This window comes from Ovis aries, chromosome 12 (assembly GCF_016772045.2).
Source record: "Ovis aries strain OAR_USU_Benz2616 breed Rambouillet chromosome 12, ARS-UI_Ramb_v3.0, whole genome shotgun sequence".
In the NCBI taxonomy this organism is placed as follows: Eukaryota; Metazoa; Chordata; class Mammalia; order Artiodactyla; family Bovidae; genus Ovis; species Ovis aries.
Window position 1 is genome coordinate 28,352,588 of NC_056065.1, and position 24,005 is coordinate 28,376,592.

At 42.1% G+C, this 24,005-nt stretch overlaps 1 protein-coding gene and 1 pseudogene across 1 annotated transcript; one reads left to right on the forward strand and one right to left on the reverse strand.

Annotated features, from left to right (window-relative positions):
- Positions 1–10,002: 10,002 nt before the first annotated feature.
- On the reverse strand, positions 10,003–11,872 carry LOC105607271 (large ribosomal subunit protein eL6-like; annotated as a pseudogene).
- A 3,331-nt stretch (positions 11,873–15,203) lies between these two features.
- H3F3A (histone H3.3A) lies at positions 15,204–23,190 on the forward strand. Its single transcript, XM_004013633.4, has 4 exons — positions 15,204–15,294; positions 16,843–16,993; positions 18,109–18,262; positions 22,544–23,190. Exons 2-4 carry the CDS (start codon positions 16,866–16,868, stop codon positions 22,670–22,672), a joined length of 411 nt encoding a protein of 136 aa, XP_004013682.1. The 5' UTR covers positions 15,204–15,294; positions 16,843–16,865; the 3' UTR covers positions 22,673–23,190.
- Positions 23,191–24,005: the final 815 nt, after the last annotated feature.

A 24,005-nucleotide genomic window follows, 5' to 3' on the forward strand; every position in this document is an offset into this window, starting at 1 on the left:
AACACTGGATTGGGCTGCCATGTCCTCCTCCAGAGGATCTTCAGGGATTGAACCTGAGTCTCTTATGTCTCCTGCAATGGCAGACAAGTTCTTTACCACTAGGGCCACCTGGGAAGCCCAACTGTGACTAATCTTAGTCAAATAAAAGTTTGTTAATCAGGTGGATGACAGAGCATGGACTCCAGGTCTGCTGCTTGCTACTCTGGCCTTCCTTAGCCTGTTTCTTCATCTGTAAATGGGGCAACATAATACATATTTACTATTACTTGAGAAAACAAGTCTAACATACTCAGCACAGTGCTTGGCATACCATAAAGGCTCAATAAATATTAGCTATGTTCATTGTAACTATTATATTACATGATGATGAAGATGGAGTCCATCAGATGAAAGCAAATAAACAGGGATGTTTAAGCCCTTGGACTTTGATATAATCAAACCATTAAACTATTTTTGCTAAAAAGCTAAATTCCTCTTGATTAGGCAGTTGAAATTGACTATCTCTAAGCATAAAAAATATTCATTCCTGGTAATTCCCTGGCAGTCCAGTTTTTAGGTCTCCAAGCCTTCACTGCCGAAGACTCAGGTTTAATCTGCGGTCAGTGAACTAAGATCTTGCAAGGAGTGTGGCACAGCCAATAGTGATAATAAACACACATTTCTGAGGTCTCCTTATGGGTTTCTTTACCTTCAGTCTCTGTATGTGTGTCAGGTACTTAGTAGATGCTCAGTTATACTTGCTGAATAGAGATAAATTTTTTTAATTGAGGTATAGTTGACACATGACCTTATTACTTTTAGGTATACAGAATAATGATTCAATATTTGTATCCAGTTGATCCTTGAAAAACTCAGGGGTTGGGGTAACAAACTCTGGCAGTCACAAATGGGTGTATAATTTTACATTCAGCCCTCCATATCCACAGTTCCACATCCTCAAATTCAACCAGCCACAGTTGTTGTAGTACTGTAGTATTTGAAGTGAAAGTCAAAGTGTTAGTTGCTCAGTTGTGTCCGACTCTCTGAGACCCCATGAACTGTAGTCTGCCAGGCTCCTCTGTCCATGGAACTCTCCAGGTAAGAATACTGGAGTGGATAGCCATTACCTTCTCCAAGGGATCTTCCCAACCCAGGGGTCGAACGCACATCTCCTGCAAGTCTTCTGCATTACAGGCAGATTCTTTACTGTGTGAGGGACCAGGAAGCCCTACTGTAGTATTTACTACTGAAAAAATTCCATATGTAAGTAGACTCGCACGGCTCAACTCTAATTCAAGGGTCAGCTGCACATTGCAAATTGATCACCGCAATGTCTATTTAATATCTGTCACCATACATAGTTAAAATTCTTTCTTCTTGTGGTGGGAACTTTTAAGATTTACTCTCTTAGCAACCTTCAATGTGCAATACAACATTTTAACTATAGTCACCATGTTCTATACTATATTCCCAAAATGTATTTATTTTACACCCAGAAATTGTGACCCCTTCACCCAGTTTACCAACCCCCCAACCCCACCACTCTGCAACCCATGTCTCACCTCTGACAATCACCAACCTCTTCTCTGTACATATGAGCTTGGTTTTGGGGTTTGGGGATTATATTTTAGATTCTGCATATGTGAGGTCGTACAGTATTTGTTTTTCTCTGTCTGACTTACTTCACTTAGCCTTACACCCTCCAAGTCCAGCCGTGGTGCCGCAAATACTTTGCTTTCAGTATTAACCGCCTCAAACTAACCACTCACCTAGTTGCCGATGTGATATTCATACAAGAAAACCTGATCATGTCTTTTCCCTCCTTACCCTCCCCCATGGCCCAAGTGTCTTAGGGTGACCGACAAGGCCATCTAGGACCAAGTCCTGGGTCATTCTCCAACCTCCTCTTCTGAGACTTCTGTCTTGATATATGTGTCCTGATTTTATGAAAATGATTGTCTCACCACCTTAACTCATACTGTCCCCTCTGCTTGCAACACCCTTTCATCTCTTCTTTACTCCCTCTATTACTACTCATTATTCAAGGCAAATGCAAATGCCTATTTTTTGTAAAAAAAAACCACCAAAAGTTTGTCATGTCATATTCATACATGCATCTGAATGTATGAAAGTCACATTGGAAAGAAGTCAAAATATCTGAAAATACAAAAGCATTAGGAGTAGTTATCTGTAATCATTTTCTTATAATAAGAAAAGATTTTAACTATTTAAAAGACTTTAAAATATTTTTATGGGACTTTCTGGTGGTCCAGTGGTTAAAACTCTGTGCTTCCACTGCTGGGGTCATGGGGTTTGACCCCGATCAGGGAGCTGAGATTCTGCATGCAGTGGTATGTGGAAAAAACAAATAATTATTTTCAATAAAGTTCAGGTGTCATCTCTTCCCAAATGCTCCCTGACCAGAGGTCTCCTTGTTGCTCCCGCAGAACTCCTGAAATGCCTGTAATGGAGAATGCATCGTGCCGTGTGGAGATTACCCCATTCTCAACAGGACTAGGGCTGTCGATATTTCCGCCTTTGTAGCAAGTGCCTAGCATAGTGCCAGGCACACAGTGAGCACTCAGTAGATGCTTGTTGAACTGACCTGAACTGCCCTTGTTCACACCTTGTGAAGTCAGTCGCTCAGTCGTGTCTGACTCTTTGCAACCCCATGGACTGTAGCCTGCCAGGCTCCTCCGGCCACGGGATTTTCCAGGCAAGAGTACTGGAGTGGGCTGCCATTTCCCTCTCCAGGTGTTCACACCTAGTGAGCTGCTAGCAGATCCTGTTTAGACCTGTGGGCCGATCCTGGCCTCACGTTTGTAAGAGGCAAACCCCAAGCAGAGCCAGTTTTCTGTGTCTGCCATTCCAAGTCAGTCTGTCAGGAGCCGAGGGTGCCTTTTCCCAGTTTTTGCACTTCAACTTTTTTCTAATTATAGAAGTAATATAGTCTCACTGTAAAAATAAAAATTTGGAAAGCATAGACTGCAATACAGTAAGAAAAAAAAAGATCTAGTCAGTCCAAATACCTACTATTTTTTAACCAGAATTATTTAGATCAATGTTTTTCAGCTTTGTTTTCCCATTTCCTGGCACATATATTAAATTCTAAATTTTCCAAGAACTGGGCTGATTAGGAAGTGGAAGGAGTCTATATCCACAAATGAAAATTTGTAGGGGGCAATAGTGCATATAAAAGACTTTTAATAATCTCTGTATAACTCATGCTTAATGTGTTGGCATCTCTTTGTCTCCCAATAAGTTTAAGGGACCCTTGGTTTTTGAAATGACAATAGATCTCTTTTTCATCAGCGACTCCTGGTAACTAGGTGTGAAGAAGCTACTTATGGCATTCAAGATAGTGTTAGTCGCTCAGTCATGTCCGACTCTGTGACCCCATGTTCTGTCCATAGGATTCTCCAGGCAAGAATACTGGAGTGGGTTGCCTTCTCTAGATTCAAGATAACCCAGAAGCAAAGAAAAGCTAATCACTTTTGGAGGAAATGCACAGATATCATTCCAAGATAACTTAGTCATATCCAAAGTCAGGGAGAGTCTTCTCCATAGAACAAAGGGCTTTCCCTGTTGGTTTTAAGTGGCAGCAGGGTGTCCTTGATGACCCCCAAGGGTCATCAGATAGTATGTACATCCAGAGAAGAACTCTACTTATAAACTAAAAGATCGCCTAGGCAGAGTCAGTTGCTCCCTCTCTGTTGGTCACTCCCTGTCTGGGATGTTAACACTTCTACGGATCCAGCATGGAAAGATCTTCCTCCAGATTCTGCAATTACTGGTCTACCTGAGAGATTGGAAGACACTGTGGGGCTTCCAATAATGTGGCGATTGCTTAATTAAGCTTCTTCCTAAATCTTATTTAGAAGTACTGGGCCCATGCTATGTCCTGGGGGACATTGAATAGCTACCTAGCAGGGGCCTGAAGCCAAATAAAGCATGACAAATTCTCTAAAGATAACCAGGATCTTCTGAAAAGGTCGCAATTTGCCCATGTGTTTGAGAACTATTAATATAGTCACTTTATTTTTTTTAATTAAGTATACTTTAAAAAAAATTATTCGGGGGCTTCATTGAGTCTTCATTGCTGCGCACAGGCTTTCTCGGCGAGCAGGGGTTACTCTGTATTGTGGTTTGTGGGCTTCTCGTGGTGGTGGCTTCTTTTGTTGCAGAGCACAGGCTCTAGAGTACAGGCTCAGCAGTTGCGGCATACAGGCTTAGTTACTCCTTGGCCTGTGAGACCCTCCCAGATCAGGAGGCCTGCACTGGCCTCTGTTTGTCCTGCATTGGCAGGCAGATTCTTAACCACTGAGCCACCAGGTAAGTCCAATACAGCTACTTTAAATTGCAATGATACATAGAATATCATAGCTATGGAAAGCAGTAAAGACAGGTTAGACACAATAGATCATTCATGGAGCCCATACTCTTTACCAGGTACTCTGTATTTATTCTTTCTAATCCTTACGGTGACCTGGCAAGATAGGATTATTATTATACTTTAAGGTAATTCTGTCCATTTTACAGATGAGGAACTCAGGTCCAGAGAGGTTAACACTCAGTTGGTGATAAGTGGAAGGGCTAGGATTCACACTCAGTCTTGTTTGCCTACAGATTTCCTTCCCTTCTCACTTGGTTTCCTTTGGTCTGGCTATGCTTGGGTGTCATCATTGAGCGGGTTCTGCTGGAGGGAGGACTAAATAAAAATAGAATTCAGATAGCACTGTCAACCCTTACAACACTGGTACGTTGTGGCAAGGGCCCCAGACTGGGGTAGTTTCTTGGCAAAATATTTGGGAGGGAAAACAGAGTAATAATGTCAGCTATTACGGCACTTTGCCACGACCGTGGATGGGTCTAAAGGTTCCAAAAGAGACCTGAGAGGGTCTGAAAACCCCTTACTTTGAATGTGGAGATCTCCTATGGAGCAGTTTGCTTCCTAGAAAGGGAAGGACAGAAGTGGTAAAAAAAAATGCAAGGTGAACACCAGCCTTCTAGGCCCAGGCTTGGCTGCTAAAGAGGCTCAGAGAAGCTTGAGCAGTGGGGAGCTGGGGTCATGGAGAGTTGAAAGAAATAGCCCCTTAGTAGGCGGAAGGGTTGCTAAGCTTAAAAAATAAAAATATAGGATGCCAGGGTAAATTTGAACTTCAGGTAAACAACAAAATTTCAACAAAACATTTATTAGTATAAATTCATCCTTGGATATATACATCCCAGGCACCATTTTATCTGGTGACCTCAGCCACTCTGTTTGAGGATTGACAGGGGTACAGAGAGCTCCTCCTGTGAGGCCTGGGTAGTGTGTCCAAGAGCTGTCTTGCTGTGAATGGATATCAGTGTCAGAGGTGGTCCTAGGGAAGCTATCTCAACAGGGAACCATATAAGCCCCAAGCCCTCTCATTCCAGCCTAGGTGGCAAACAAGCCATCTGAGAATACAGGGGAGTCTATGGATTTTTAGGGGACTTTAGAAGTTTTCATTTCCAGGTAAAGGCTTTGTACTTAGTTTGATAACATATGTTTTACAATTTAATTTCTTAATATAATGTGAAAAACATAATTAAAAAGAAAAATTCTTAATAGGGCTAAGTTAACCTATCTGGTATTTGAGGTATTATAAGTATTTGATAAAGGGGGTTATAGAAGAAAGAATTCACTTCATTACTTTTATACTAGAAACAGAAAACACCATTGCTTGGGTCATTAAAAACCATACAAGGCAGTTCCCGGCTCCCTGGTAACTCAAGTCCTGTCCTTCTGACAGGCTACCTCTGTACAGTAGAATATTCTCAGTCTACCAAAGGAAGCATACTCCTTTTTCCTCCAGAGGAGAAGGTAGTACTCTTGAAACTGTCTTTTCTTGAACTTGGTCAATTAATCCAGTTCTTGGAGAAGAGGGAATATTTTGTTTGTTTGTTTAAAAGAGAGAATCCTTTTTTAAAGGCTTTTTTATGAAACAGAATTTTTTCACCTGTTTTTTAATACTTAGCAAGTGTCAAGATCATTATATCAGAATGTTGGAGTTTGAAGGAAGGGTTGAGGAGTGTCTCAAAGGCTGTTTAATGTCCAAGAAGCTTCCCCAGGTGCCATATACATGTATGAATTCACTATGGCTCAAAGGCATGGCTCTGGGCCTTGCACTCTCAAAAACCACTTAATTGCTTGGCTCTCCTTCAGGGGAGACCTACACTAACTCACTCACCAAGACAGATATAGAACTGGGACACCCATTCATTTACAAAGAGATGTGACAATCTCCTGGATACTGGGAATATACATAGAGACCCCAACTTCAAGCCCAAGGCTGCTTGATGAGCAGAGAATAACGATAATAGATGCCACTGGTCATTTAATGAGTGTTCAAAACTTATAAAACATTAATACTGACAGTTAGCCCCATTCAAATGGGCAGTTTTCATCCTTACAACCTCATCATAGGAAAAATATTTATCTTTCTTAAACTGATGCTGCTGCTGCTAAGTCGCTTCAGTCGTGTCCGACTCTGTGCAACCCCATAGACGGCAGCCCTGGGATTCTCCAGGCAAGAACACTGGACTGGGTTGCCATTTCCTTCTCCAATGCATGAAAGTGAAAAGTGAGAGTGAAGTCGCTCAGTTGTGACCGACTCTTAGCGACCCCATGGACTGCAGCCTACCAGGCTCCTCTGGCAATGGGATTTTCCAGGCAAGAGTACTGAGTGGGTTGCCATTGCCTTCTCTGTTAAACTGATGACAATACTGAAAAAGATGTCATAGCTCATTCTTTTTTTAAAGCAAAACTTTTAAAAATAATTTTATTTTTGGCTGTGCTGGGTCTTTGCATTTCGAGGACTTTTCTCTAGTTGCCACACGCAGGGGCTACTCTGTGTTGTGGTGTGTGGGCTTCTCACTGTGGTAGTTTCTTTTGCTGCAAAGCACAAGCTCTAGAGCACAGGTTCAGTAGTTGTGGCCCACAGGCTTAACTGCTCTGCAGCACGTGGGATCTTCCCAGATCAGGGATTGAACACATATGTCCAGCATCGGCAGGGAGATTCTTAACCACTGAATCACCAGAGAGTTCAGTTCAGTTCAGTCGCTCAGTCATGTCCAACTCTTTGCAACCCCATGAATCGCAGCACACCAGGCCTCCCTGTCCATCACCAACTCCCGGAGTTCACTCAGACTCACGTCCATCGAGTCAGTGATGCCATCCAGCCATCTCATCCTCTGTCATCCCCTTCTCCTCCTATCCCCAATCCCTCCCAGCATCAGAGTCTTTTCCAATGAGTCAACTCTTCGCATGAGGTGGCCAAAGTACTGGAGGTTCAACTTTAGTATCATTCCTTCCAAAGAACACCCTGGGCTGATCTCCTTCAGAATGGACTGGTTGGATCTCCTTGCAGTCCAAGGGACTCTCAAGAGTCTTCTCCAACACCACAGTTCAAAAACATCAATTCTTTGGTGCTCAGCTTTTTTCACAGTCCAACTCTCACATCCATACATGACCACTGGAAAAACCATAGCTTTGACTAGACGGACCTTTGTTGGCAAAGTAATGTCTCTGCTTTTGAATATGCTGTGTAGGTTGGTCACAACTTTTCTTCCAAGGAGTAAGCGTCTTTTAATTTCATGGCTGCAGTCACCATCTGCAGTGATTTTGGAGCCCCAAAAATAAAGTCTGATACTGTTTCTACTCTTTCCCCATCTATTTCCCATGAAGTGATGGGACCGGATGCCATGATCTTAGTTTTCTGAAGGTTGAGCTTTAAGCCAACTTCTTCACTCTCCTCTTTCACTTTCATCAAGAGGCTTTTTAGTTGCTCTTCACTTTCTGCCATAAGGGTGGTGTCATCTGCATATCTGAGGTTATTGATATTTCTCCTGGCAATCTTGATTCCAGCTTGTGCTTCTGCCAGCCCAGCATTTCTCATGATGCACTCTGCATCATGAGATGCAGGGTGATAATATACAGCCTTGACGTACTCCTTTTCCTATTTGGAACCAGTCTGTTGGTCCATGTCCAGTTCTAACTGTTTCTTCCTGACCTGCATATAGGTTTCTTAAGAGGCAGGTCAGGTGGTCTGGTATTCCCATCTCTTTCAGAATTTTCCAGTTTATTGTGATCCACACAGTCAAAGGATTTGGCATAGTCAATAATTCAGAAATAGATGTTTTTCTGGAACTCTCTTGCTTTTTTTGATGATCCAGCGGATGTTGGCAATTTGACCTCTGGTTCCTCTGTCTTTTCTAAAACCAGCTTAAACATCTGGAAGTTCACGGTTCACGTATTGCTGAAGTCTGGCTTGGAGAATTTTGAGCTTTACTAGCGTGTGAGATGAGCGCAATTGTGCGGTAATTTGAGCATTCTTTGGCATTGCCTTTCTTTGGGATTAGAATGAAAACTGACCTTTTCCAGTCCTGTGGCCACTGCTGAGTTTTCTAAATTTGCTGGCATATTGGGTGCAGCACTTTCACAGCATCATCTCTCAGGATTTGACCTAGCTCAACTGGAATTCCATCACCTCCACTAGCTTTGTTCATAGTGATGCTTTCTAAGGCCCACTTGACTTCACATTCTAGGACGTCTGGCTGTAGGTGAGTGATCACACCATTGTGATTATCTTGGTTTTGAAGATTTTTGTACAGTTCTTCTGTGTATTCTTGCCACCTCTTCTTAATATCTTCTGCTTCTGTTGGTCCATACCATTTCTGTCCTTTATCAAGCCCATCTTTCCATGAAATGTTTCCTTGGTATCTCTAATTTTCTTGAAGAGAGCTCTAGTCTTTCCCATTCTGTTGTTTTCCTCTATTTCTTTGCATTGATTGCTGAGGAAGGCTTTCTTATCTCTTCTCGCTATTCTTTGGAACTCTGCATTCAGATGCTTATATCTTTCCTTTTCTCCTTTGCTTTTTGCTTCTCTTCTTTTCACAGCTATTTGTAAGGCCTCCTCAGACAGCCATTTTGCTTTTTTTGCATTTCTTTTCCCTGGGGATGCTCTTGATCGGTCTCCTGTACAATGTCACGAACCTCAGTCCATAGTTCATCAGGCACTTTATCAGATCTAGTCCTTTAAATTTATTTCTCACTTCCACTGTATAATCATAAGGTATTTGATTTAGGTCATACCTGAATGGTCTAGTGGTTTTCCCTACTTTCTTCAATTTAAGTCTGAATTTGGTAATAAGGAGTTCATGATCTGAGCCACAGTCAGCTCCCGGTCTTGTTTTTGTTGACTGTATAGAGCTTCTCCATCTTTGGCTGCAAAGAATATAATCAATCTGATTTCTGTGTTGACCATCTGGTGATGTCCATGTGCAGTCTTCTCTTGTGTTGTTGGAAGAGGGTGTTTGCTATGACCAGTGCATTTTCTTGGCAAAACTCTTATTAGTCTTTGCCCTGCTTCATTCCATATTCCAAGGCCAAATTTGCCTGTTACTCCAGGTGTTTCTTGACTTCCTACTTTTGCATTCCAGTCCCCTATAATAAAAAAGACATCTTTTTGGATGTTAGTTCTAAAAGGTCTTGTAGGTCTTCATAGAACCATTCAACTTCAGCTTCTTCAACATTACTGGTTGGGGCATAGACTTGGATTACTCTGATATTGAATGGTTTGCCTTGGAGACAAACAGAGATCATTCTGTCGTTTTTGAGATTGCATCCAAGTACTGCATTTCAGACTCTTTTGTTGACCATGATGGCTACTCCATTTCTTCTAAGGGATTCCTGCCTGCAGTAGTAGATGTAATGGTCATCTGAGTTAAATTCACCCATTCCAGTCCATTTTAGTTTGCTGATTCCTAGAATGTCGACGTTCACTCTTGCCATCTCCTGTCTGACCACTTCCAATTTGCCTTGATTCATGAACCTGACATTCCAGGTTCCTATGCAATATTGCTCTTTACAGCATCGGACCTTGCTTCTATCACCAGTCACATCCACAAGAAGCCCCTCATTAACTCAGAGATATGTGTTTTCAGATGTGAATATCCTACAAACAAAATACATTTATAATATAAAACTCCACAAAAATATGGTCACTTTTTACTTATCCATCAAATATTTATTAAGTGTCTGATGTGGGCTGGGTACTATACAGGTTGATGCAGACAGAACAGTGTTTAAAATATCAAGGCCCCAGCTCTCACTAAGTTTACAGTCTAGCTGAGACCACTAATCAGTAAAAGAATCAAAACATCAGCTTGTGAGAATTGCTGTGAAAGCAATAAGCATGGAAATGTGACTGAATATAACATGAGGGGTAAGGGAAGGAAGACAGGGACTCAATGTGGCTCTCTGAGGGGTGACATTGGAACTGAGACCTCAGACCCATCCAGGGGCCTTCACTCTGGGCTACGGAGGTGCCAGGAAATAGGTCCTCTCAGTCCTACACCCCAGAGCTCCTGTGAGCAGCCTCTTCCAAGGCTCCTTGAAGGGCAACCTGAGCAGTCTGGGTCAGATCTGTGCCCCTTGGTTGGCACAGAGGCGACAGATAAGCAGATAAATGAGCAAGACTCACTGCTCCATGGGATGTGTTGAGCACGTTCCAAGAGGAGCTCTAGACTCCAGACCCCGACTTTAGTCCCACAAGGCAGGGAGCATCATGGACCAGGAACCTGAGGACTACTGTGCCAAGTGTCCAAGAAGTACTGGTGTGGCCCAAAATGCAACCAGAGTTGAGGACAAAGAAGCTGAATAGAGCTGCTGGTGCAAATTTGAATTTCTGTCCTCCTACCAGGTATTTCTTGCTATTTTAGGCTTTTAGGTGGTGACCAAGGCACCTACAGGATGACTGCTTAGCAACACATGTGTATTTTGAAAATAGGAGGTATAATTTAAAAATACTTGATTTTCAAAAAGCTTAGCTGGATTCAAAATCCATTCACAAGAAATTCCAAGACTACACTTGCCAATGAAAGAAAGGGAAGAATTTTAAATATATAACTCTAACTGTTACACTTTTTTGAATGACTGAAAATTATTATTTTTTTTGAAACGACAAGTTATTCAATTACGTTCTTTGCAAGAAGTTCAGAATACTATTTTGTGAGGATAAATTCCACTTGTGAGAGCAAACACAGAGCAGAGGTAGCCCTGGAGCTGAGGAACAGCTTTGATTCTTCACAGAATTTGGGAGTCCACAGCTTTCTGATCAACCTTGCACTGTTCTGTGATCTCCTATTTCTCTCTGTGTCAAAGATCTCACCCTCCTGGTGTCTGGGTTTACACAGCTTCTTCTTCTTGAAGTAAGTGTCAGTAAGATATTCTGGAATTTTCACGCCACTGATATCGATTTTGGTGGAGGTGGCAATGACACATTTCTGGTGTGTTCCACACAGAAGAACTCGATTGAGGGATAGAGGCCCAGTCACAAGTAGCAAGCCACTGCCCAGCTGCTTCAGGAAAACAACCCTCTTGCCTCTGTGGCGCCCAGTGAGGATGATCAGAATGGTCCCACGAGTGATGCTGGCACGCAGCTTCCTCACATGCTTACTGAAGGGTTTTTTGCCATGACTCAACAGTTTCTGAGGCACATCTTCAGTAGGGTAATACCTAGGCATTTTGCAAAGTTTGACCACTCAGGTACCACCATTCTTGTCGCCACCAACTGATTTTGTGACAGTAGCAAGAACACGAACCTTCTTTTTCTTTTCGACCTTGGATGTGGCTGCTGAATATTTTCTCTTGTACAAGGCCTTTCTGGAGTACATGGCTGATTGGGAATATCTGCCAATTCCTCTGACCAGGACAGGATTTCGGCTGCAGTGGGACTTCCCCTTAACCTTCTTCACCTTTTCCACCTTTTTAGCCTTGTTGCCAGCATCGGCCTTCTTGGCTTCAGGTTTTTTCTCCTTAGTATCTGGCTTCTCAGGCTTTTCACCCGCCATCTTGCAAGATGAGAAAGAGCTGAAAATTATATTTTAAAGTTTTTCAATGATAAGATCAAGAATCTGAAGAGATCTTCATTCTAAAGTCTTGATCAGGAATAGTATGTGGCCATTTCAAGTTTAAAACCTCAACATTTCTCATTAAAAACTTTGAAAACATTAGAGAGTTTTACACAAGTTTGATACTGATTTTCTTTAAAATGCAATTATTTTCTCTTATATGGTTTATAATATAAAAACATATAATGAAAGTTTTAATCAAGTTCCATATGAATGGCTCCAAATCCCCTTTTTTCTTCTATGGACCTTACAAAAAGGATCTTTTTCTAAGAGATATGGGAAAGTGCAAAATGTTGCCTTAGAAGATGAGGGAGCCAGCTCTGTGTAAACCTTACACGTAAGTGCTCAGTCACTTGGTTGTGTCCGACTCTTTGCGACCCTGCCTGGCTCCTCTATCCATGGAATTTTCCAGGCGAGAATAGAGGAATAAGTTGCCATTTCCTCCTCCCAGGGATTGAACCAGTGTCTCCTGCATCTCCTGCCTTGGCAGGTGCATTCTTTTACCACTGAGCCACTTGGACTCCGTGTAAACCTTGGCAAGGGCATTTAACCTGCAAAACAGTGTAATGATCCTCGGGAGTGAAGACCTTGAAAGATAAGGTAGTTGGGTTGCAGCAGAATGTCACTAGGGAGGGCAGGGGTGATGCCAGGCCCTGCATTTTAACCAAGAGCAGTGGGAGGCCTCCAAATAAATTTATGAAAGGGTGTGACTTAATCCAATTTATTCTATAAATCGAATCTCTGCATGCAGTGTAGAGAATGGAATACAGAGGTGCAAGAGTGGAAAGAGAAAGGTCATATAGAAAGTGACTGAGGGGACCAGCAAGAGGAGAGGAGAAGAGGAGCAGGTCATTCTGAGAAGTTTTTCAGAGATAGGACCAATAGAACCATGGAGACGAAAATAAGGGAGGCTAAGTAGGATGCCTGAGGTTTTTGGTTTGAACAGTTAAGTAAATCATAATGCCATTTACTGGGCAAGACTGACGGAGGGACAATTAAGGAAAGAGGACTGGGATCCAAAGCCTCAAGACATATTTTTCAACAAAGTGCAACTAGAGAAAATCATAGATGATAAGAGATTTAATGGACATAGTAGTGTTAGTTGCTCAGTCGTGTCTGACTCTGCGATCCCCTGGACTGTGGCCCGCCAAGCTCCTCTGTCCATAGAATTCTTCAGGCAAGAATACTGGAGTGGGTAGCCATTCTCTTCTTCACGGATCTCCTCCACCCAGGGATTGAACCTGCATCTCCTGCATTAGTAGGTGGACTCTTTATCACTGAGCCATCTGGGAAGCCCAACCAGACACCTACCCAACTGCAAAACATACTTGATCCTACAACTAGAAAAAACTTGTGGCCTATCTTAACACATAAATATCACTTCCATTTTACAGATGGACAGCTAAGTAGGTTCAGATAATCCAAGATTAGAATTATATCTAAAAGTTTTCCCGGTCCTTAGGAGTATTTTTAAACCAAAAAGTGGAAGTTACAGAAAAATCTAGCAGATAAAGAGAACATTAGCTATGTCATTCAATATTTTTTGAAGAGATGATGAATTTAACTGATGTGGAATCAGCCTTCCTGGAAAAAAGCCAACAAATATTTTGGTTTACTCAAAACAAAACAAAAAACAAGCAAAAAAAAAACCCAACCCTTTTCTTGGCCCCAATTATAGGAACTCTTCGCTGGCAGCTCAGCCTAAGCTTTTTTGCATATGTGCTTTTAGGACAGGCTTGCAAATTGCATGTGTTCTACACAGCAACCACAGACACTTAACATTCATTAAATAATAATGAAACAGGAGGACTGGATTTTGTTTGTTTCTCCTGGGTCTGTTCCTCACTTAAGTGACCTTGGACAAATCTATTCCCTCTCTCATATCTGATTTCAGGGTAATGTTTATGACTAAGATGCCTTATAAGAGCTTCAGACTATCAACAGTAGTTATGCTCTCCATCTATGAAATTTATCTCCTTCACTATCCTATGGGATGTCTGCACGACACTTCTATTGAATACCTTCGCACGTAGTTTCAAGTGTTGTCAAAGCCATCTAGGGACGGTGCATATATTCTAAGGCCGATGAAATGACAACATGGGTAACTTGAACCTGAAATCTGTTTCCTATGCTACTGAGAATTGGAAAATGGATAAATGTGATGATCCCCAACGACGTGTTCCTTACTTCTGCTGCTTACCGCCGCATCCAAACTATTCAGAAGCTGCTGACATTTGACTACACAGCATTTGGCAATTCTACCTAAAACTGAAATGGTTAAAAAGCCGAACTGGCTGGTAGAACAGCTGCCAAGGCTGGTATTCAGGCCCTGGTGCAGTTAGCTGTGTATTCCATATATTGTTTTAGAAGCTTACAAAATACAGCCATCTTGCATCAAGCATCCCGACCCAGGAAGAAGGCGAGCCCCGTCCCTGGCCGTCTCCGTCGGCCTGGAGATGCCACCTGCGCGGAGCCAGGCGTCCCAGGTGGCAGAGTTCTCGCGGACTGCCTGCAGCCTGCAGCCTGCACCGCGGGGCCGCCACGGCCCGAGCCGGTGTCTTGAGTGAATAAAGTTGTCTGCGGGCTGCCCGGCCGCACCTGGCCCGTAGTGAAAGCAGGACAACGGCCTCCGGCAGCCCTGCCAGAGCTAGAGCAGCCCCAACCGAATGTGGGCGCGGGGTGCGAGGTTTCTATTTGCAAGCTTCCTGTCGGGTAGTGTTTGCAACTGGGGCGCGGAGACTGGGCCGGCGGTGTCCTCCTCCCCACCCCCACGCCGTCCGGGGCGCCTCGGGGACGCGCGCCGGAGCGGGGCGCCCCCTCCCTCACCCTCCCCGCCGCTGCCCGAGACGCCCGCAGGCCGGGCGTTCACCCGCCGCGCCGCCTCCCGCCCGCCCCTCCCCCCAACTTCCCCCTCGGCGCCCCAAACCCGGGCTTCCTGAGTTCCATGACGTGTGCGCACGGAGCTGGGTGGGAGTGCGGGGCCGGGGAGCCGGAGTTAAAACGGGGGCGGGCGGGCGGCCGTCTCGGCAGGAGCCGGCGGCCCTTCAGCGTGTCTTTTGTGTTTGTACACACACTGCGCGAGGCAGCCGGGAGGAGGGAGCGGGCGGCGCGCGGGGGAGGGGCGAGCGCGCGCCAGCGAACGGGCGCGCGGGGGGAGGGGGGAGGCGGGGCGCGAGCGAGGGGGCGGGGGCGGGGCCGAGCCTTCCCTCCATTGTGTGTGATTGGTTGGCGCGCGGCGCGGGGGCGGGGCGGCTTGTGTTGGGGGATAGCCTCGGTGTCAGCCATCTTTCAATTGTGTTCGCAGCCGCCGCCGCGCCGCCGTCGCTCTCCAACGCCAGCGCCGCCTCTAGCTCGCCGAGCTCCAGCCGAAGGAGAAGGGGGGTAAGTTTCCCCGTCTGCCCGCTTCCCCGGAACCGAGCCCCGCTTGCCGTCAGCCCCGGGCCGGGCCCTGGCGGTGCCGGGAGGGGACCCAGGGTCCCTCCGGCTTGGCCCCAAAACTTTTTGGCCCAGAAATGGAGGTGAGGAGCGAGTTTCCCTCTCCCCTCAGGCAGCGGCGGCTCCGGCGGCTCCCCAGTCTCTCGTCGCCTCAGCCCAACAGCAGCAACCGCCGCGTCGCCGAGCCTGCTCTCCCTCCCCGCGCCCCTGGCTCCTTTTTCTTCGGTGAAATCCCGCCCGCCGCCCCTTCCCGGGACCCCAGACCTTCACCACGACCCGCGCGGGCCTCTTAACTACCGACCCCGGACCCCGGACCCCAGTTTTCGGGCGGGAAAAGGGTAGAAATCGCCGCTGCTTCCCACCCTGGGGTAACTCGCTTTTTGCTGCCTCCCCACAGTTGTTGCTAAGCTTCACCATCTTGTCTCTCTTCTCTGGTCACCGACCATATTTTTTCCCCCGTTTCTCTCTTCCCCATTTCAAAAAAGGAGGAAAAAATTTTAAAGAGAAACATTTTTTTCTCCTTTTTAGAGAAGCGGAAACTTGATGCATTTGAAATGCAAAAAAAACTTTTGCATTTTGGAGGGCGGCACGTGGCAGGGGATGGAGTATTTTCGAGCGATTTGGTGTTTTGTCTCTTTGGAAAGGAATCGGATACGTTTTGCGATTGTTTCCATTTTGTTCTGGTCTGGGAGCCGAGTTTGTGCCTGCGCGAGACGCTAGGAGCGAGGCGGGCAGGCTGGGGGACCCTGTGCCGAGGGGCCGGAGGAGGCTAAACCAAAAGTTTATGTGGTGCTTGGGGTGGACCAGTCGGCCAGTCTAGTGCGTTAATTAACGCCTGGGTGCGGGGCAGTTTTTTTTTTATTATTATTATTTCATTGCGAATCCTCTGAGGACTGGACTCGAGGGCGGTGCTTTGTAGAGTGCTCGCTGTTGGTAGCTGTTGTTCCTCTTGTTTTTTGAGACGCCTTTTTGTCAACAGAACTGTAGAGATGCAAAACCAGGAATGTTTTCAGATATTTACAGCAATGTATCAACTGCCAGACGTAAAGGGGGGGCGGCGGCGGGGGGGGGGGTGACTAAAACCTTTTTTGCTGTAATTTGACTCGACCTTTCTGTGGTTTGTGGCTTCGTTCTTTTGACTTGTTAGTGGATGGAATGTTTACAGACATTTCTAATTTCTACTTTATTTAAAGAAATTGAAGCGAAGGCTGTTGGGGTCTTTTTGTTTTGCCGTTTATCACTCAGATTGGGCATTTTGAGAGATGACTGGTGTTAAGGCTAACAATTTTCTAGTACTACAGTTTGTTTCAAAAAGTCATATTTGGGTGGTAGATGTAATCTGCACCCTTTCAAATTATATAACATGGAGTTGTTTGGTTTTTTTTTTTTTTTTTTGATACTAATCATAATTTCCAGATTGGGGGGGTAGTGGCAGGAAAACTTGTGTGTTTGGTAGTTGCATATGGTGATTTTTGGTTTTTCCGATGCTGGTAGGTAAGTAAGGAGGTCTCTATACCATGGCTCGTACAAAGCAGACTGCCCGCAAATCGACCGGTGGTAAAGCACCGAGGAAGCAACTCGCTACAAAAGCCGCTCGCAAGAGTGCGCCCTCTACTGGAGGGGTGAAGAAACCTCATCGTTACAGGTATTTTAAAAGAGGAAAAATGAAACAAAGTCTTAAAAAGATGTATAAGCATACTTTCTCCTTTAGAGAATCTGTTTTTACCCTTGTTAAATATTTACTACTTTAAAATCTGCATATAATTTAGCGTTAGGTTTTATTGGGAATATGCTTAATTTTGAAGCTGTAGTCGTGCCCATAGCCCAAAGAAGACGTTCTATCTCTAATAACGTTAATAGGATAGACTAACATTTTACTTAGCTGTTATGTGTAATATATATGTTTTAAATAGAAAAGTGTTGTTTTAAAATACATTTTTGAGGATACTCTGGCATCTGGTAAAATAATTTAATCAAGATGGGGACATTGTGTTTTACATAAGTCCTTCGTTTACTTGAATTGGTTTTTCCGTTCTATTGGCATATTTAGTTTTGAACTACCCTGAGCAGTGTTATTGAGTGCATCTGCCATTAGAGGGCAGAAGTTGTCTGTATTTACCCTCTGCAAATGATTAGCCTAAAATAAAAGTGTAAGAAATAAGTCAGGATTGAGGTAAATTTCTTGCTTAAAATTACTTAAAGAAAAAAAATTTGCATATGGAAGATACAACACAAAAGAGTGTTCATCAGTTTAATCATTCATGAGGGATGTGCAGTGTCAAAGGTATTCTGGGAATTTGAACTTAAATACTGTGTGTTTTTTTAAGTGAAGCTCATTGGGTTGTGCTGGTAGATCTTTTCAGAAGAATGGGGGGTGCCAGTGGGAAGAATGAGAGTGGTGTCAAATTAAAAGTCTGAAAAACTTTGACTTCTTTATTAGTGGCCTAGTACCTTCCCAAGTTGTAATTATAACAGAAGTTAGTGACGTTTATGTTAAAGATGAAGAAAATTAAGGGACTATGATTATCAAACCCCCTGCCAGAAGTCTGCTTTAATATCATGCTTTTTTGTTTTAAAAGTATTGTGTCACTTCTAACAGATTTGAATACTTAGGTCATAAATTAATAAGTGGAATTTGATACAAAAGAATGGTTTGATTTATTTTTTGAAAAGTGACTCCATCTCTTTGAAGCTGATGACCACTCTTTTAAGTTCTTTTATGTATTTGGTAACCATGTCTTTAATGTTTTTGTTTTAAAGGCCTGGTACTGTGGCACTCCGTGAAATTAGACGTTATCAGAAGTCCACTGAACTTCTGATTCGCAAACTTCCCTTCCAGCGTCTGGTGCGGGAAATTGCTCAGGACTTCAAAACAGATCTGCGCTTCCAGAGTGCAGCTATTGGTGCTTTGCAGGTAAAATGGCGGGTGGGAAAGGCTCTGAGAGTTGGCTGGTTCTGCTTTGTACCAAGAATATCTCTAAATCTTTATATATGCTTATATATCACCAGCCAGTGAGATAGGTCTTTATATTTCACTGTTGAGATGTCAGAAAGGTTAAGTTGCTTGAGGTTATACAAACAGATGTGATTTTAAAATTTTAAACATTGTAGTGTTAAAAGGAAAAAAAAAATCCTCTGGTTTGACTTACAGTTGCTGCTGGATATTAGGAAGTCATGGGGCCAAAGGTCTGTATTGGTAATTAGTTTCAAACAGGGACTGATACAAAAGGAAAGTTAGAATAAATGGCCTCCTGGACCTGAAGAGGCAGTTGCAAGTGGAGAGAACATGATATCTGGGATAGGACTAGGCAACATTAAAGAATTGTGCATTGAGGTAAAAGAAACTTGAGTGGTAGTTAGGATTGGATTGACAACAGGGAGAAAAAGATGTTACTGGGCTTGTAAAGAGAGAAGTTTGAAGACATGTAGTTTGTTTAAGGGGATTATATATGGATTTCCATTTAAATGGGAAACAGTTTAATCTTAGCTCCAGTGTGTCAGAATTTCAAGAAATACAGTTTTCGCTGTGGTTATGTATTTGAAATGGGATTCCCCAATGGCTCAGAGGTAAAGAATATGCCTGCAATGCAGGAGACTCCGGTTTGATACCTGGGTTGGGAAGATCTAGAGGAGGAAATGGCAACCCACTCCAGTATTTTGACCTGAAAAATCCCATGGACAGAGGAGCCTGGCAAGCTACAGTACAAAGGGTCACAGAGTCACAGGTGACTGAGCACACACATGTATTTGAAATACTGGTGGTTTGTGACAGATTAAACAACTTGAGATGCCCACACCTAAGATACTTGATTAGGTATGTGGGTACAATTAACATCAGTCACTTAAGTAACCTATAATGTTAAGTGTGTTTGGCATTCATTAGATCGTTGTAACTCGGAGTATGGCAAGACTGCCACCTCTGTCAGCATAGGGTGAGAGGTGATTTAAAATGCAGATTACTAGGCACTTCACAGACCTGCATCAGAATCTCTCTTAGGGGAGGGTCCAGAACCGACATACATTCCATTGGAGGATTTTTCAAGGCTGCTGTTGCCAAGCTTTTCCTTTACGTATGAGGAAGATTTGATAGGTGGATTCTATCCTGAAGTGTAATTGGTTGAGCTGTTTCTATGGTTAGCCTGAACTTCATTTGATTGGTGAATTCCAGGAGTAGGCATCCATTAAATTCTCAATGAATTGAAATTACTGAAATTTCAAACTAGTAAAATCTTACAGTGCTGTTATTTAAGACCTTTATTTTCTGATTTAATCTTTGACTGTTTCTAGATCCCATTTTTTCTGCACTAATTTTAAATACAGAAGTATTCGCAAGTGTTGACCTAAAGATGCTAATTTTGTTTTGTAGTTGCAGTTAGGAGGGCTCTACTTGACCTACACATTATACTTGGAAGTCCAACATTGTCAAGCCTAAGTGTCAATGATAGAGCTTTGTAAATTGATTACTTAACAATCTGGCTAAAAGACTTGTCTTTTAAAAATTCATTGCTGTTATTAAGGTTTGTGTTTTATACTTGTTAGTAAGTAATTGCATTGGTTTTGAGCAAAATGTTCAACTCTGCTGCCTGTAGTACTCTGGCATTGGTAGCTCTTTATTGGAAAATATTTAATCCTCTTAAGGATATAGAGATGGAGAATTTGCTAATGCGAATAGGGTAGAAGAAAGCCATTTTTTACTTTAGAGTTACATAATTTACAACTAACTTCTCTAACATAACTGAAAGAGATGGAGGGTAGGTAAGTCTAGGGAGGATGGTGGAGAAATCAGACTTGGTTTGCCATAGATTATCAAGACTTAACTAACTTAAAATTTAGCTTTTGCCCCTAACGACACTTTTTCGATATTACCTCAAAATTTTGTTAATTGGGCTATAATGTGTCCCTCTTTAAATCCCATCATAGTCTTAATGTTTAGGAAACTTTGGACATTGGTAATAGAATTAGAAATACATGGGTCATTGGTCAAATTCCCTGTATTGACTCTTCTCCCAGAGCTGACAGACACAATCCTATGATATCTAGAGCAGGTTCTAAGATAGCAGTGAGAGCCCCAGCTGCCACATATCACATTTGAATAGTACTAAGGGAGCCAAACTCATTCCACTCTTAAATGGGTGTTTGAATTTCAGGACTTGTTGGGTTGTCCATATAGCAGCTCATACTGCTGTATTTTGCAGAAGCCTTCTAAATTTGCATAATCCTGAGACATGCTGGGTGAAACCAAAAAAAGAAACAACTGTTTTCTTTCTTCAGGAATTTAAGTTCTGCTATCTAACATGAACTGTGAAACTCATAAGAGTAGGGTCTACAGTATACTATGTTTTCTAAACTTTTTACCATTTCTAGAATATCCCAAGGATGAATCTCTGAATATTAAGGACTTTTGCTTTTAATGTATTCTTTGGAAAAGGTAAGATACAGGGAACTACTAGTGTAGAAAAGGTGCAAATTTCGGGAATTCCCTGGCAGTCCAGTAGTCAGGACTCTGCACTTTCATGACTAAGGACCCAAGTACAGTTCCCTGGTTGGAGAACAGTCCCCCAAGCCACAGGGTGCATCCAAGAGGAAAAAAAAAGAAAAGATGCAAGTTTCAGTTAAGGTTAGATATGAAAAACCAAGCCAGCAAAAACTTCTTGAACTTCTATTCCTTCAAGGGCTAGGCATTGTGAGCGTAAAGTAAGTATTTTAAGTAAGGGTATTAAAAAATGGCTAGTGTACAAGGCCCGTGTGAGTGCCATGGAAATTAGGAGTTCAAAATTACCTGCACCTGGAAAGCAGGGGTGAGAGGAATGTTTGCTTTCTCCTTCATGGAATAATCTTGAGGTAAGCCATAAAGGATAGGCAAATAAGACTTACCTGTTGATAACATACTTCAGAAAGATACGTAAGAATAGTAAAATTTGAATGAAACATTTTTATAGAAGAGGCTAAAAAGAATGAAGGTATAAATGTAGAAAAATATTTTCATAAGACAGAATAGTACAAACCATTTGAGGAGTTGTTAGCACTTTTAAAAGCAGAATCTCAAGTGTTATTAGCAAAGTCTGTGTTTATAAAGCAAATCTGGTCCCTCCCGTCTCTATCTTGTGTGTTACGAAGCGTTATGGGGCTGGGCTTGAATTCTCAAGTATTTTGTGTATTTCTCTTTTAGTCTTACTGCCTAAAGAGTTCCAAAATGGAAATAGTTTTTTAATTAGGACAAAAATCAACTCTAAAAATCTGTTTTGGTTTTTTTCCCTAAATAGATCTTAAACAGAGAAATAACTTGCTTATAGAGAAGCCAAATAATGTCTTTAATTTAGTGTTCCTAATCCACTAGAACAGTTGGACTGATGACTGGTTCATTTCAAAATGCATAAGCAGTTGTTTTAACCTAGACCAAAGAATTCTTCAACTTTTCAGACAACTGTAAGGTGTACTAACAATTTTAAGAGTTAATTATAAGTAGGAGCTCTCCTTTTTTCTTCCTTCTCTGCAAGTATTGAATAATTCGTATACCTAGCAGTTTAGAGTGAAATTAGGAATAGGAGGATACCTTCAAAAGCTTAATGATGGAATGGGAAAAAAACAGGTCAGTGTTAATGCTGAGGGGGTAACATGCCATTACAGATAGGGGTGCATAGAGGAAAGTGTAGTTAGTAGGGGTGCAAGATAGATCATTGTATGTAAGTAGGACACTGACCTGGTAGTCAAACTCTGAGGTGTTAAAAGGAAAGATAGATGAGGCCCATATGATGGAAATCAGTAGTCAAACAGATATAATGAATTGGGAGTAAGATTCAGAAAAAGGACATCCCGAGGTAGGAGAATATTACTTGGAATAGATACATGTGATTCCATTTATCTTTGTGAGGATAAAAATAAATGTTAGAGTTGAAGTTTGATTTTTGCTTTACTCAAGACACATTTCAGTTTGCTTAAAAATCACATATAACATTTAAAAAGGTAAGCTATTTGGTAGTGAAATTGACTTTTGTATTTTACAAAGATTTACAGTCTTGAGTTTTTCACTTTCATAAGCTGCCTTTCAGCCTTATCCCAGATTTTAAACTAAGCATTTGGTAAGTGGTCAACATCTTCTGAAGTAGGTTTTTAAAGGACTCAAAAACATCTTTTTAACTAGTATAGATGTATCTTTAACTGTTGATAATATTTTTTTTCTCTGTTCCTTTTGTAGGAGGCAAGTGAGGCCTATCTGGTTGGCCTTTTTGAAGACACCAACCTGTGTGCTATCCATGCCAAACGTGTAACAATTATGCCAAAAGACATCCAGCTAGCACGCCGCATACGTGGAGAACGTGCTTAAGAATCCACTATGATGGGAAACATTTCATTCTTTAAAAAAAAAAAAAAATCTCTTCTTCCTGTTATTGGTAGTTCTGAACGTTAGATATTTTTTTCCATGGGGTCAAAAGGTACCTAAGTATATGATTGCAAGTGGAAAATAGGGGACAGAAATCAGGTATTGGCAGTTTTTCCATTTTCATTTGTGTGTGAATTTTTAATATAAATGCGGGGACATAAAGCATTAATGAAAGTCAAAATGTTTCAGTGAACAAGTTTCAGCAGTTCAACTTTATAACAATTATAAATAAACCTGTTAAATTTTTCTGGACAATGCCAGCATTTGGATTTTTTTAAAACAAGTAAATTTCTTATTGACTGCAACTAAATGGTGTTTGTAGCATTTTTATCATGCAGTAGATTCCATCCATTCACTATACTTTTCTAACTGAGTTGTCCTACATGCAAGCACATGTTTTTAATGTTGTCTGTCTTCTGTGCTGTTCCTGTAAGTTTGCTATTAAAATACATTAAACTATACCCGCTTTTGGTCTTTACTATCAGCGTTAACCGTGCAGTTAATTCCTTGAAAGTTCCATATTCCGAATAATTTTAGTATGAAGTGTTGTTAAATTTTATTTGAGACTATTGGGGAGAGGTAAATGTAAACTTTATATGGGAAGGAAACTAGAGCTACTGGCTTTCCTCCTAATTTTAACTCTGTGGATATGGATATTTTTAACAATTCCCAAACCTAACTGGCCAGCAGAATCCCATGAAAATAGTTAAATCTGTATAAGTCGTGAAAGTACGTTTATAAATAATTGTGCTATTAAACTTTGAATATTTAGTGGTAATTTAACTGCAAGTAGAACAGTCTTCAGCTCAAAAACTTAGTGCATTGAAGAGCTATTTTAAGATATTGTATATTAACCCTGTATTAATCAATCACCTATAGTTCATTCTTAAACGACATTTTATTTAGCATTGGGAATGTGAAATGAAGGTGGACTTAACATCCCTAGTGTACTGACACTAGTAACATGAACGAAGGTGCTCTGAAACTGAAGTGAGATGAACTAAAAACAAATTTACATCAATAAGGTATAAATAACATTGGGCTTATGAACACACTGTTCTTAAGCTCCTTTTTATTTTATTTTTTTAAATTATTTTGTTTATTTATTTGGCTGCACCAGGTCACAGCTGTAGCACTCGGCATGTTGAATCTTCATACAGCATAACTCTTAGTTGCAGCATATGGGATCTAGTTCCCTGACCAGGGATGGAACCAGGACCCTCTACATTGGGAACATGGAGTCTTAGCCACTGGACCACAGGGAAGTCCCCTTAAG

Bases quoted from the DNA above. Each gene is read 5' to 3' on its own strand.
- H3F3A (XM_004013633.4), top strand. From the start codon at position 16,866: ATGGCTCGTACAAAGCAGACTGCCCGCAAATCGACCGGTGGTAAAGCA. The intron at 16,994-18,108 runs GTATTTTAAAAG...TTTGTTTTAAAG, and splicing joins AAGAAACCTCATCGTTACAG to GCCTGGTACTGTGGCACTCC. The intron at 18,263-22,543 runs GTAAAATGGCGG...TTCCTTTTGTAG, and splicing joins CAGCTATTGGTGCTTTGCAG to GAGGCAAGTGAGGCCTATCT.